At 39.9% G+C, this 15,191-nt stretch overlaps 2 protein-coding genes and 1 non-coding gene across 3 annotated transcripts; 2 read left to right on the forward strand and 1 right to left on the reverse strand.

Annotated features, from left to right (window-relative positions):
• Positions 1–439: 439 nt before the first annotated feature.
• LOC117279719 (small nucleolar RNA R71) lies at positions 440–544 on the forward strand. The gene has a single exon (XR_004510135.1). It is a non-coding gene; the product is annotated as a small nucleolar RNA R71 (small nucleolar RNA).
• Positions 545–8,436: 7,892 nt separating this feature from the next.
• LOC138899085 (uncharacterized) lies at positions 8,437–9,560 on the forward strand. The gene is made up of 2 exons (XM_070185201.1): positions 8,437–8,572; positions 8,875–9,560. Exons 1-2 carry the CDS (start codon positions 8,437–8,439, stop codon positions 9,558–9,560), a joined length of 822 nt encoding a protein of 273 aa, XP_070041302.1.
• Positions 9,561–14,405: 4,845 nt separating this feature from the next.
• On the reverse strand, positions 14,406–14,789 carry LOC138899086 (uncharacterized). The gene has a single exon (XM_070185202.1). It carries the CDS (start codon positions 14,787–14,789, stop codon positions 14,406–14,408), a length of 384 nt encoding a protein of 127 aa, XP_070041303.1.
• Positions 14,790–15,191: the final 402 nt, after the last annotated feature.

Below are 15,191 nucleotides of genomic sequence, written 5' to 3' on the forward strand. Positions count from 1 at the left end.
TGATTAGCTTGGCCTCTATTAGCATTCCCCACAAAGTAAACTGACTCTGGATTCGCTGGACAGGTATCACTGGTATGGCCCTCGCCGGAGACTTCGCAGAATACCTGCACTTGTTGTATTGGTTGAACCTGTTGCATTGGTTAAAACTTCTGTTGGTTCTCAACCACATTCATCTTACTGATTTGATTTGCTAAAGATTCTACTTGTGCAGATAGTGCTGATACAACATCCAATTCAAGTACCCCGGCAACTTTATGGGCTGTGTGTTTACCTGCTTCCCTTGCCAATCTGGGTTGCTTTTGAAAAACTTGTTCAACAACGCACAGAGCTCATCAAAGTTCTTTTCCAATACTTGACCACCAGTTGCTGCGTATACCACTACTTTTATTTCAGGATGCAGACCTTCAATAAAAGTGTGAGCCAGTACCTCGTTGGTTTGATTATGGTGTGGACAGTCTTTTAGTAGCCCCTTCAATCGCTCCTAGGCTGCATAAAGTGATTCACCTTCTCTCTATTTGAATGCAACTATCACACTTCTTATCTTTGCGGTTTTGCCAGAAGGAAATAACATAGCCAAGAATTTGCAAGCCAAATCATTCCACGATGCAATAGAGTTAGCTGGCTCAGATTTCAACCATCTCTTGGCATGTCCCAACAGAGAAAAAGGGAACAATGTGATCCTGACATAATCAGATGTGACCCCGTTAGTGATATAAGTATCACTAATCTCCAGAAAATTCAGAATATGTTGTTGGGGGTCCTCGTGTGGTAGTCCCATAAACTGTCCATTTGCATCAAGTAGATGGATGATGCTCTGCTTAAGCTTGAAATGCCGAGTGATCCTTGGATTGACGATACTGGAGGTGATATTAGCAATACTGGGCATAGCCACCTCTTGTACCTCCAGTGGGTGTTCATCTGCCACTTCAACAGGAAGTTGAATGAGAGCTTGTAGATTATTTGCTTCCCGAGCTTCAATTATCACGGCTAAGTGTTGCCCTAAATCACACATGCAAGTATACACGGTCAATCAAGTAATAAAGAGTGAGTAGAGTATCGTTCCCACGAGGACTTGTGATCAATTATCAACTAAATCAAGCAATTTCTAATTTATTGAGTCAAGAATAATTTCAAGGTGATTTTTGTTTGATTAATTATACTAATGATAATTGCAAGTAAAATAAAAACTAATGAACTAGAACACTTAGCACCAAAGATTTAATTCAATGAGAAATAATATTCCAGGGTCATGGTTATGTAACAATCCTATTGAATTCTTCCATTAACTTGACTTATTAATTTATCTGGGTTATTAACCTGCAAGGACAATAATAGTCGTAGAAATTTGACATTTTTTACTCGCCTAATCAATTTATTCTAAACCCTATATTCCTATGAGATTAAAGATTAAACGATCGCATTAATAATCTCTTGCAAAATTGGCTAAGCACGACACATAGGTATATTTCTATCCGTATGCACAAATCAATTCCCCAATGACTGGGTTCAAGATCGTGCTCTATTCAATTTTACTGCAATCAAGAATTACCTCTTTCAAGTTCAACTCAAGATTCATATATAGTATTTTACTGTTAGCCAGGCAGTAAAATAATTAGGCTCAGGATATGAATAAATAGCCCATAATATTAAATTAAATCATCAAATCAATCTCCGAATATCAACATTCATGTAAAACCATAACCCTAGAACAAATGAGTTTAGCCACGCATAATCATGGTAAAAATCTCAATTAATTTCCAAGAATACATAAAAATCATCAATAGAAGGGAAAAATAAGAACTCAAGATGAATTCCACGGTTTCCGAACTCTGTTATGGCTTTTCTCTGCTTCCAAGTGTGTTCTTGCCTCCCCAAAGTCTTCTCTGCCTTCAAAAAGTGGCTAACTCTCATATTTATATGGTTTAGGGTTTAGTTGGGCCGAATTTGGCTTCTCCTATTTCGGATTGGAAAAATTGATTTTTTCTGCTCCGGTCCCGGTCTGGCGAAGTGAACCTCTCTTCGTTGTTCAGGACTTTTCTTGTTTCTTCTGCTCTGGTCCAGGTTTGGTGAAGTGAACCTCGCTTCGCTGTCTAGGACTTTTCTCTTCAGCTCTTTTTTCACCAATTTTTCTCCATTTGATCCTTTTCCGCGCAAGTTTGTTCCTACACATAAGAAACACGTAATTAGCATATTTTCACTTAATAAGAGGTGAGAACTCCCGCAAATCACATAATAAATGGCACATACACTCACGCAAAATATGCACTTTTCACCCTTTATCACTAATCGAGTAGGAATTCTTCCCCCTTGCATTAGAAAGATCAACAGACAATAGAAACAGACTATGCAAACATAAACCCGATGGTGCACCCATCCCAAAGAGGTAATGGCTAGCTCATCATGATGAAGGCGGTATTATTTTCTATGCCCATAGCGCTCGTATAGAAATTCAAATGAGAAGTATGATTTCTTCAGATAGACCAATTCATCATTCTTCTTAAAACTCAACATCTTTAGAAAACCGCATAGAGTGTGATTCTCTGGCACCAATAGTCCTGGACTATCCCATGGTAATTTGGCAAAACCCCATATTTCTTCCAAGAGAGGAGTCATTTCTATATTGCCAAATCGAAAAACAACTCTCTTCTCATCCCAGAACATGGTAGCAGCCTCGATCGGTTCCCTATTTGGTCGAATGTTCAGCAAGGATGGCAGGTCACCAAGTACTCTCCTCACATGGTTTCTATCATAGGGCGCAGGTCTTTCCGCCAGTCAATTAGCAAAGGCGGGATATTCTAGACCATACCAAACCTGGAAATTTCGTGCTTCATTTTCTGCAAACAAATAAAAGTTAGCCCTTTCCCCCTCCGGATTCGACTATATACACAATAATGATCCGCATGCTGGCACGTTTTTCTCCAAGTAATGCACATAATATGATGGTGTCCCTTGGGGATTATGGAAATCCCGTTGGCCTTTGGACAAGGTACATCTAAACGGGTTGCTAGGTCAATGATGTCTCAATCTGTACTAGGTTTAACATGATGCATGTACATTTCAAATCGGAGTATGGTTTCTAGAAAGGACTAGACTAGTACTCTCAAGCGGACAACTTAAGAGGGAAAGGCATGGGACCGTCAACTGCACCGTTGATCGACTAGTCTACCGCAAACAAGCCATTTCGATTGAAAAAGGGTGTTTTTAGGGAAAATGCAGACACTGATCAAGCGCCGCTATATTGATAATAAGCATGTGTGGAGTATGATGTTGAAAGCATGAAGTATGCAAAATATTAACACATTGCCAAATATTTACATGATGAAAGTGTATAAAACAGTAAATAATATGGTAAAGATGAACATGAAGAGGAAAAGAAAAGAAAGACAAAAGAGAGAAGTCAGTTTAACTCATGAAAATGTACGAGAACATAATGAAGCAAATTAGGAAATGGGGATGGGAGAGACGTGATATAGTAGTCTTAGACAAGATGAAGGAAATGGAGAGAGGACGTACATGTCATAGCAATACAGGAAAACAGGGAGGGGATGTTTATGTCATAACAATTTAGATAAATAAAGGAAAATAAGGGAAGAGATATGCATGTCATAGCGATTCAAACAAATGAAGAAAATAAGGTAAGGGATGTACATGCCATCAAATAATCCACACAAGTCAACTTCGTTATGGTAAGAGCCTAAGTGTAAATCACCAGTAGAGTCTCCATGCTGCCGCACCCCGTTTTCTTGCGAAAGCGAGTTTCAACATGTGATAACTATTTTAAATGGGTATTAAAAGAGAAGAGTCAATACCTAATGATTTTGAGGTGCGTTAGGGCACCTATTTGCAAATAACTTTGTTTAACTAGTCCACGTCACCAAAGTTCGGGTAAGGGCTGAAATTAACTCTAAGAGAAGGGGTTAGACACTCTTTGAGGTCCACAACTGTGGGTCCCGACCAAAGTTTACACTATGTGGGATTATCGGATTACAATTGTCCTAAGTGATCATATAAGTGAGGTAAGACAAGGAATTTAAAGGTTCTATTATGAACGAGTGCAAAGAAAATCGGGCAACAATTAAACTATATAGATAATCAATACAAGTCCTTAGAGGTCATAAGGTACAACTTAATTATTCTATATTCAAAGACTAAGTGTGAACAATGGACATATAAAGGAGGGGGTTCCTATGTTTTATAGCCTAAAGGATCACCCCGTGCAACATAAATATTACTTTTCAACTCCCATAAGGTAAGGGTTACTCATATTATTCAGCAGGCATAAACTATCATCTCATGTTACCCAATTACTATGTTAAAGTTTTTTACCTGAAAGCGCTCTAATTCAATTATAGGTCATGTCCTATACGTGCACTACCCGTCCCATGCCTATGGTACAAGAGGCTTTGGACCTACTATTTGGGTGGTTCTAGACTCTACTTAGGATGCTCAAACTGATAAAACTAGGCATGCATTCAAAACATATAAGACTACACATAAAGTCAATAAATGGCTCAAGTTGGCCTCCACACATACCCAACAAATTACACGCATGCAGATTCATACATTAGGCGGCAGACAGTTTTAGAGTTAAGAAGCATGAGAGCCGTTGAATCCTATAGGAATGATTTCTATGTAATTCTGATTTCCAGTATTGTACAGGCAGCACTACAACTTTAGAGTAAAATATTGGCAGATTAAAGGGATTACAGGTCCTGTAGACATGATCTCTAATTATTTGCACAATGAGGTGGTGCAACTGTTTGAAAGCCTAGGATTAACATCATCAATTTCATAAACAGTTTCTTATGCACGTGACAACATCCTATAGGCAGAATTTCTAACAGTTGACAATTAGACTTGGTTTTATAACACTTTATCCCTATAGGCATATCATCTAAGTGAGGCAGTATAAAAGTAACAAAAAGCAGCTGATTAGTTAATTAGAACCCTATAGCCATGGTATCTAGATGAGTATTATCGAAGACGTGCATTATTGTATCATAGAGGCATGCTGTCTAATGGTTAACCAAGGTGTTTGATTCCTATAAACATACTGTCTAAAGCTTTCAGTATTAGCTATGGAAACAAGTGTAGCAATTACTTAAGCCAACATGCTTCGAACATTGTACAAGTATTAGACAAATTAAGTGAAATGTGTGATTTCCTACAAGCATAATTTCTATCAGTGTACAGAAATAAAGCACACTAAACAAAATAGCAAATAAAGCACGTAGACCCTATAGGCATGTCTTCTACTCTTTTATGCAAGAATAGAGTATAGCCATTCTCCTTTTCCACTAATTTCCCCATCATTCGTTATTGCAGATTATTACATGCCCAAAATAGGATTAAAAACAATTAGAGACTTAATAAGGAGACTACAAGCCCAAATACAACAAATACAGGATACCCAAGGCTGCTTCTTGGCCTTCAACTAAGCCTTGAACCTTAGGTGATGAACATGCCAACACTCCAGGTGGCTATTAATATGCTTCAATTTTGAGTACCAAACTGGCCCAACAGCTAGGCCCAAACCATAAGACAACTCCCTTGCTTACCCATGAAATACAAAATAGCCATAACAACACAAGTGACCAGCTAGGTACTAAGCCAGCCAAACAATCTTTAAGACTTAGGAATTCTATCCCTTAACACTATAGCTAATAGAGATCAAGGATTTCAGAGACAAACAAGTAAATTTAAACAAAATCCCTTACAGGCACATATGGCATAGATAGAAACAAGTTCTCAATGACATGTTGGAACATTATAGGACAACAAAAGCAGAAGTTCAAAGTAGGCATGATTCCAAACTAATCTCAGTAGGACTTTAGACACATGATTCTTGACATGGAAGCCCGGAAGAGCCATAATCAGAACAAATAAAGGGTGAAACAACTTCACAAGAAAACTTTGACAGGAGATCCTAATGATCCAACTAACTTGAGAACTTAACATGTGAAAGGTTCAGGAAAATGCCAGCCACCACACAAAGGTTCTAAATCCAACAGGTAAGCATTCATGGCAGATGAGAAAAAGCTGACTTTCAGATGAATAAGGCAAACATGAATCACATGAAGAGGGCTGGGACTTATTCTAGTCGGCATAGGAAGAATAGGCTAGACAGATATTGGATTCACCCTAGGAGTCTTAACAGTCAATGAGCACACAACATCAAAGCAAAGAAACAAGTCTGAATTGTAACAATATTGGCATATAGAATTCATGTATTCACATGTTGATTTCAAGGAAGTAGAAGGTTGTACATGAAAGACTTAGCAAAAACACATTCAAATAAGTTATGGACATGCATTAGTTCCCTAGGAGATTCTAAGTCATGGATTCATGATAAGCAATGGACCTTAAGTAACTAGTGATAATTAACATGAAGATGAGCAATCAATCAAGTTGGACACTAGTAATGGGCATGTACTAAGGCTAATAATGTTAAGAGATAACATATTAGGCTAGGCATTTAGACAGTGTTGTCACATGATTCGCAGAAAAACATCAAGTTATGCATAAGGGATTCAACAGGAAGAATGCAATTCTGAGCAATGACATAGTTTCCTGGGCGTTTTAGTACAAGAAATCAAAACAAGGTGCGACAAACATCAATCAGGTTTAATTACAAACCAAACAAACGTCATGAATCAACTTAGCTAACCATGCAAAAATCATAACTTGAACAGAGTTGAAATTAATGACACTACATGATGGCATTAAGACAAGCATGCGTGTACACGAAGCGGCAAAACATCGAAATTACATTAACTCAAGGAAATCCAAGTAACACTAGTGCACATAACATAAATATAATCAGAAGGAAGTAAAAACGCGAGAGGATAAAGTACTAACTAGTTGCGAGCAAAGTAAACAAAGAATGAGAAACTCAAAATCTCAGGAATAGCTGCGATTGTTGGAAAACAGTGAAACCCCAAATCCCCAGTGCTTCAGAGTTCACAAGAGCCTCGAAGTGGGCTCCGAGCAGTGCTTGCACTGGAGGAGGCTAATGAACAGATTCCGGTGGCCTTGGCTTTCAGCCGGCCAAAATCATAGTCTCATAATAATATAGAATGGGTGAGAGTGGGAGAATGGTGGTAGTAATAGTAGCTAAGTAATAGTCGTTAAGCCTTAGAGGGGAACGAAAATGGGGGTTTATATAGTAGTAGAGATTGAATGAACAAACATGGAAAATAATCAATTAAGAACAAATAAGCAAAAAAAATATTACATGCAATCAATAATAGAGCCGATAAAGGGATAAATCAAATTCAAACCCTAATTAAGGTTCAATGTTTGAAAATTAGTCTCCTGGTGTGAGAAATCAGCCCTTCTTCCATGTGTATGGACGAGATATTTTCCAGATCATGGAGATTAAAGTTGAACGGGCCCGATTCTGAGAGATGGTACTTGCCAAGTTTAGGCAAGTACTAAGTAACACTATTATCACGTAGATACTGATGGGGTTACACAAATAAGGAAGGTGAATCACAGGAGATTCCATTATCTAGGCGGAATGGGAGAATGATTTAAGATGAGGCGGCTAGGGTTTCTTAGGGGGGAAGAAGGATTGGGAGTATCTGGGGATGACGTCTCAGGGAAAATGGGCGTTAGGGTTTGGGGTGGGTTAGTTAAAGATGGAAGATGGTTTGTGAGCCGTTGATTTCTGCGATCAACGGCTGAGACAGAAGGAGAGAATGGGGCGGGTCATTTAAATAGGTACGACCTGGTTCATTAAGAGGTTTGTCTGGTTTGGGCTTGGGGCTGTTGCGCTAGGTTTACGGGGTCTGGGCTAGTGAATTGGGTCCGAAATTAACTCAAAGATTGGGCCATGGTTTAAATACACAAAAAGTATTAAAAATAATTTATAAAAAGTAATTAATTAATAATAAAATATTATTTATGTAGTAAAATGCTTGGAAATAATAGATTAACATTATAAAATATAAAATGCTATTTTAGCATAAGTAATTTAATAAATATAATTATTCATAGAATGAAGCAATTGTTTAAGTAATTACTTATTTTAACATAAGTAATTGTGTAAATAACTCAAAAATACAAATATAATTTAATGAAATGAAGCAAAGTGTTATAATACATACATGTGGTGTAAATAATAAATTTGGATGATTAAGTCATCACAAAATAATTTGAAAGGATAATTAATAAATATTTGGATAATTTAAATGCAAGAAAAATCAATTTTAAAGCTTTAAAAATCATAGAAAATACTTATATAACCCCTGTAAATTGGGTAATAGTGAAAAGTGATATTTTGAAAGTATATGGAATACTTTATAAATATGAGGGCAAAATTGGGTATCAAGAGAAGCGGGAGGAGAGGGAGGCCAAGAGGCCTCGTAGTTCAGGTGGTTTCAACAGCACCTCATATTCCATCATAGCAAGGATCGTCCTCAAAGGTCTACTCAGATGACTCGTTTGATTCATCGTGGTGTATCAGCTAGTCATGGTTCATACAGTGCTCGTCCGGATCTCTCATCTTCCAGTGCCCTCCCAGCTGAGAGTTCATCTTGTGCTCCATCATTTCAGGGTTCGTTTATACCAGGTTCTTCTAGTGGTTATTCGGGTTCTCGGGGTCCGATTCAGTCCTCGAGTGTGGAGAGTTTGGGAATGTGAGGAGGTATTGTCCCTGTCTTATGGGAGGTCTAGTTCAGTAGAGAGGTTAGGCTATGACTTCTGCACCAGTTACTTCGCCACCCGCTCAAGCAGTGCATGGTAAGACTCAGGCAGTTTGAAGTCTCCTTAGAGGGGGAGGTCGATCAGGTGGTGGTCAGACTCGATGCTATGCTTTTCCCGCCAGGTCAGAGGCAGTTGCTTTATATGCAGTGATCACATATATTGTTTCAGTGTGCCACAGGGATGCTTCCATATTATTTGACACTAGTTCCACTTATTTATATGTATCATCGTACTTTGCTCGCTATTTGGATATGCCAAGTGATTCCTTAGTTATGCATGTTCATGTATCTACACTGGTGGATGATTCTATTATTGTGGACTATGTATATCGATCGTGTGTGGTGTCTATTAGGGGACATGAGATGAGGGTTGATCTTTTACTGCTAAATATGGTTGATTTTGACGTGATTTTAGGCATGGATTGGTTGTCAACATGTCACGCTATTCTAGATTGTCACGCTAAGGTTGTGACATTGGCGATGCCGGAGTTGCCTAGGGTGGAGTGGAGAGGTTCCCTGGATTATGTTCCTGGTAAAGTGATTTCATACTTGAAGGCTCAACGGATGGTTGAGAATGGATGTTTGGCATATTTGGCTGTTGTGACGGATGTCAGTGCTGATACTTCTACTATTGATTCCATTCCGATAGTGCAAGACTTCTCGGATGTGTTTCTTGCAGACTTGTCGGGCATGCCACCTGACAGGGACATTTATTTTGGTATTGACTTGGTGTCGGGAACTCAGCCCATCTCTATTCCTCCGTATCATATGGCACCATCAGAGTTGAAGAAATTGGAAAAACAACTTCAGGAGCTACTTGATAAGGGGTTCATTAGGCCTAGTGTGTCGCCTTAGGATACACCGGTTCTGTTTGGGAAGAAGGAAGATGGTACTATGCGGATATGCATTGATTACAGGCTGTTGAATAAAGTTACAATTAAGAACAAATATCCACCACTGTGCATTAATGACTTATTTGACAAACTTTAGGGTGCTAAAGTGTTTCTGAAGATTGATTTGAGGTCTGGGTATCATCAGCTGAAGATTCGAGATTCAGATATTTTGAAGACGGCATTCAGGACCCACTATAGTCACTACGAGTTTCTTGTGATGTCTTTTGGGCTGACCAATGACCCAATAGCCTTCATGAATTTCGGGAACAATGTATTTCAGCCATATCTTGATTCTTTCGTCATAGTATTCATTGATGATATAATGGTGTACTTGAACAACCAGGAGGAGCATGAGCATCATCTGAGTTTTTGCTTGATTCTGTGGCGTTCTTAGGGCACATGTTGTCCAGAGAGGGATCAAGGTCGACCCGAAGAAGATTGAGGCAGCTTAGAGTTGGCATAGACCGTCTTTAGCTACTGAGATTCAGAGTTTTCTTAGCTTGGCCAGATATTATCACCGTTTTGTGGCGGGTTTCTCATCCATTACTGCACCTTTGACTAGATTGACCTAGAAGAGTGCCCCATTCAGGTTGTTTGATGAGTATGAGGAGAGCTTTCAGAAGCTCATGACTACTTTGACCACAACTCCAGTTCTAGTTTTGACTTTAGCATCGGGATCATATACGGTGTATTCTGATACTTCTCGGATCGGTATTGGATGTGTCTTGGTATAGGAGGGTAGGGTGATTTCCTATGCTTTACGCTAGTTGAAGCCCCATGAGAAGCACTACCCGGTTCATGATTTAGAGTTGGAAGCCATTGTTCATGCATTGAAGATTTAGAGGCACTGCCTCTACGATGTGTCTTGTGAGGTATTTATAGATCACTGGAGATTACAACACTTGTTTAAGCAAAACTATCTAAACTTGAGGTAGCGGAGGTGGTTGGAGCTGTTAAAAGACTATGATATCACCATTTTGTATCATCTCGGTAAGGCCAATGTGGTGGCTGATGCCTTGAGCAGAAAGGCTGTTAGCATGGGTAGCCTTGCATATATTCCAGTTGGTGTGAGACCGCTAGCATCAGATGTTCAGGCTTTGGCCAATCAGTTCGTAAGGTTAGATATTTCAGAGCCTAGTCAGGTTCTAGCTTGCGTGGTTTATCGGTCGTGTTTGTATGAGTGCATCAGAGAGCATCAATATGATGACCGCCATTTGCTTACCCTTAAGGACACGGTGCATCATGGTGATGCCAAAAAGGTTTCTATTGGAGATTATGGGGTGCTGCGGATGCAAAGTTAAATTTGTGTGCCAAATGTGGATGGGTTGCATGAGTTGATTCTTGAATAGGCCCACAGTTTGCGGTATTTCATTCATCCGAGTGCCGCCAAGATGTATCAGGACTTGAGGCAACACTATTGGCGGAGAAGAATGAAAAAAGATATAGTAGAGTATGTGGCTCAGTGCTTAAACTATTAGCAGGTGAAGTATGAGCATCAAAGGCCATGCAGTTTGCTTCTGAGACTTGAGATTCCTGAGTGGAAATGGGAGCATATTACCATGGACTTTGTTGTTGGACTCCCATGGACTTTGAAGAAATTGATGCAGTTTGGGTGATTGTGGATCGGTTGACTAAGTCCGCACATTTTATTTCGGTTGTGACTACTTATTCTTCAGAGCGGTTGGCTGAGAGATATATCCGCGAGATTGTTCGTCTTCACGGTATGCCGGTGTCTATTATTTTTGATTGGGGCACGCAGTTCACATCACAGTTTTGGAGAGCAGTGTAGTGAGAGTTAGACACATGGGTTGAGTTAAGTACATCATTCCATCCCTGACGGACGGATAGTCCAAGAGTATCATTCAGATTTTGGAGGATATGCTACGCGCTTGTGTTACAGATTTCGGTAGTTCTTAGTATCAGTTTCTACCTCTTGCTGAGCTTGCCAACAACAATAACTACCAATCGTGTTTTCATATTGATTCTTATGAGGCTTTATATGGGAGGTGGTGTGGATCTCTAGTTGGTTGGTTTGAGCCGGGGGAGGCTAGGTTGTTGGGCACTGATCTGGTTCGGGATGTCTTGAAAAAGGTCAAGTTAATTTAGGATCGGCTTCGCACAGCATCGTCTAGATAGAAGATTTATGCTGATCGGAAGGTTCATGATATTGCATATATGGTGGGAGAGAAGGTATTGCTCAGAGTATCACCCATGAAGAGTGAAGTGAGATACGAGAAGAAGGGCAAGTTGAGCCCTCAGTATATTGTCTCTTTTGAGCTGCATGAGAGGATTGGAGAGTTGGACTACAAGCTTGCATTTCCACCTAGTCTATCGGGTGTTCACCCAGTATTTCATGTTTCCATGCTCCAGAAGTATTATGGTGATCTGTCTCATGTTTTGGACTTTAGCACGATTCAGTTAGACGGAGATTGGGCTTATGATGTGGAGCCGGTGGCCATTTTGGATCAGTACGTTCGAAAGTTGAGATAAAAACATATAGCTTCAGTGAAAGTTTAGTGGAGAGGCCAGCCAGTTGAGGAGGCTATTTGGTAGACCGAGCGTGAGATACAAAGCATCTATCCACACCTATTTGAGACTCCAGGTATGATTCTAGACCCGTTCGAGGACGAACGTTTGTTTAAGAGGGGGAGAATATAACGACTTGGCTGATCATTTTGAGTATTGTAGCCCCATTCCCCTATTTATTACTTATTCTATGTTCATTTGTGGTTATGTGACTTGTCGGGGTGGTTGGTTTTGTTCCAGGGATTTTTCGAAATAAATTAGGACACAGTCCCATGTTTGGAATCTTAAGTTGAAAGAGTTGACCAGATGTTGACTTATGTATAAACGACTTTGGAATGGAGTTTTGATGGTTTTGATATTTTCTTATGGTAATTTTTGACTTAGGCATATATCCGGATTTGGATTCAGAGGCCCGTAGGTCGTTTTGGCTTGAATTGGTGAAAGTTGGAAAGTTAAAGGTTTGGAAGGTTGAGATGTTTGGCCGAATGTTTGACTTTGTTGATACCAGGCTCAGATTTTGGTTCCGGGAGGTTGAGTAGGTCTGTTGTGTTATTTGACTTGTATGAAAAATTTGAGGTCAATCGGAGTTGGTTTGATAGGTTTCGGCATTGGTTTTAGAAGTTGGAAATTCATTAGTTTCTTTAGGCTTGAATTGGGGTGCGATTCGTGTTTTTGATGTTGTTTGATGTGATTTGAGGCTTCAAATAAGTTTGTATCGTATTTTAGGACGTGTTGGTATGTTTGATTGAGTTTTGTAGTTAAAGAATTTCTGTTGGCTTCAGTTCCGGTGTAATCGCACTTGCCAGGTTTTGGCTGCATGTGGAGAGCCGCAGAAGCGCCCAGGAAGGCACAAATGGGGAATTTGGCTGGGCTTGGAAGGGGGCGCAAATGTAAGGCACTTTCCGCATCTGCGAGGCTCGCATGTGGGAAGAGGTTGCCGTAGAAGCTGATTTTGGGCAGAAGAGGTGGAGTCGCAGAAGCGAATTTGTCTCTGCAGGTGCGGGCGTGCATTATTACACGCTGCAGTAGGCCTTATTGGCTTATTTATTATTGTGGATCGAGCAGCATGCGCCAACAGGCCTTATAGGCTTTATATTAGCGCTTGGGCAGGATCTGCCCTGCAGAAGTTTGACACACCAGCAATGAGCGCAGGCACAGTGATATCTACACGTGCTTTGGTGAGGGGCATTGATGCCAGGCACCCGTACAGTGCTGAGTGATTTTGTATGTGATGAGTGGGATTTGAGGTAGACAGATTGAGTAGTCTGAGAGTGTGAGTATTTGGGAATATCACTGTGATAACATTCATTTGGCTTGCATATTGACATATAAGCACATAAATGTACCATTCCTCATGTTAGCTATTCTTGACATGTTCTTATCAGTGTTGGTCTTTAATTGTGAACTTGAAAGCATGTCTAAATTTCTGTACCACGAATGAGCTAAATATGGAAGTTTCTTGAGTTATTTATTGCCATTGTCATTATCTTACCTGGGTTGTCATTATATTTGTTCTGACTGTAACCTTCTAAGCCTGTCACTGCTTTCATCCCAAGGTTAGTTATGTTACATATTGAGTACATTGGGCCGGCTGTACTCATACTACACTCTACACTTCGCGAGCAGATCCAGGTACATCTGGACACGTTGATTGCTAGATAGGTGCCAATTCTTGCTTGGAGATTTGAAGGTAGCTGCTATGACGTCCACAGACCTTGACTCTCTTCCCTCTTATATTTTGCAGTACCGTTCTATTATTCAGATAGTTGTACTAGAGTTGTTGTTTATGTTGATACTTATTAGTTCTCATGTACTTGTTGACACCAAATTTTGGGGTGTTATAGTAGTATTTCAGATGTTATTATCAGATATTTATGAGATTTTCTGTTGTTGAGTTATTAAAACCTGTATTATTCCAAATGCTTAGTTGTTATGTGATTGTCGGCTTGTCTAGCAAGTGTGTTAGGTGTCATCACAACAGGTTGGGGTTTTGGGTCGTGACATTAGGGCGCACCCCACACTTATCATGCTTGCCCTCTTCAGCTAGCTCATTTAGGGAATCTGCTTATCTAGGGCGCACCCCACACTTATCATGTTTGGAATCAGAGTATGCCATCAAGTTATCTCTAGGTGCACCTAGTGTCTACTTTATTTTTGAACACCACCCTTTCTCCCCGCACTCTTAGCATGAACTGCCTTTCCTCAATATCTAATACTGCTCTACCCATAGACAAAAAGGGTCTCCCTAAAATCAGGGGGGCCTCCTTATTCTCTTCCATGTTCACCATAATGAAGTCCATAGGGAACGAAATGTGTCCACCCGAACTAGCACATCTTCCACTATTCCTTCAGGCATGATTGTGGTTTGATCCACCAACTGCAAAGCCACATGTATAGATCTGATTTCTCCAATCTCTCCCTCCAATTTCTTGAAAATAGATAAGGGCATAAGATTAATGGAAGCACCTGAATCACACAAAGATTTTTCAAATTTAGTACTTCCTAAAGAGCAAGGTATAGCAAAACTCCCTGGATCTCCACACTTTTGAGGGAGCTTATTTTGCAGAATAGCACTACAATGCTCTATGAGCTTGATAACCGATGTCTCTTCCACTTTCTGCTTGTTGGACAATATCTCCTTTATGATCTTAGAATATGGTGGCATTTGAGAGAGTACCTTTGTGAAAGGTAGATTAACATGCACCTGCTTGAGTACTTCTAGAAAATGCCCAAATAGTTTGTCCAGCTTCTCTCTTCTTTGCTTCTACGGGAAAGGTAGAGCAGGCATATATTTACTCTCTTCAGTTTCGTCATTGCTTCTTTGTTTGTCTTTCTTACTCCTTATTGGAACTTCAGATTTGTTCTTCTTCTTCAGACCATCCTTTTGCTCTGCCCTCACTTCACTCCTACGATGCTAATCACTTTTCTGCTCCCCCTAAGTCTTAACTTGATTTCCAGTCAACTCACCCTTCTGTGTTACCATCAAGTCCTGCAATACTTTTCCATTCCGCAATGACACTGCATTTATTATTTATTTTGGATTCTTTTTGGTATCCACAAGAAGGGT

This window comes from Nicotiana tomentosiformis, chromosome 9 (assembly GCF_000390325.3).
Source record: "Nicotiana tomentosiformis chromosome 9, ASM39032v3, whole genome shotgun sequence".
In the NCBI taxonomy this organism is placed as follows: Eukaryota; Viridiplantae; Streptophyta; class Magnoliopsida; order Solanales; family Solanaceae; genus Nicotiana; species Nicotiana tomentosiformis.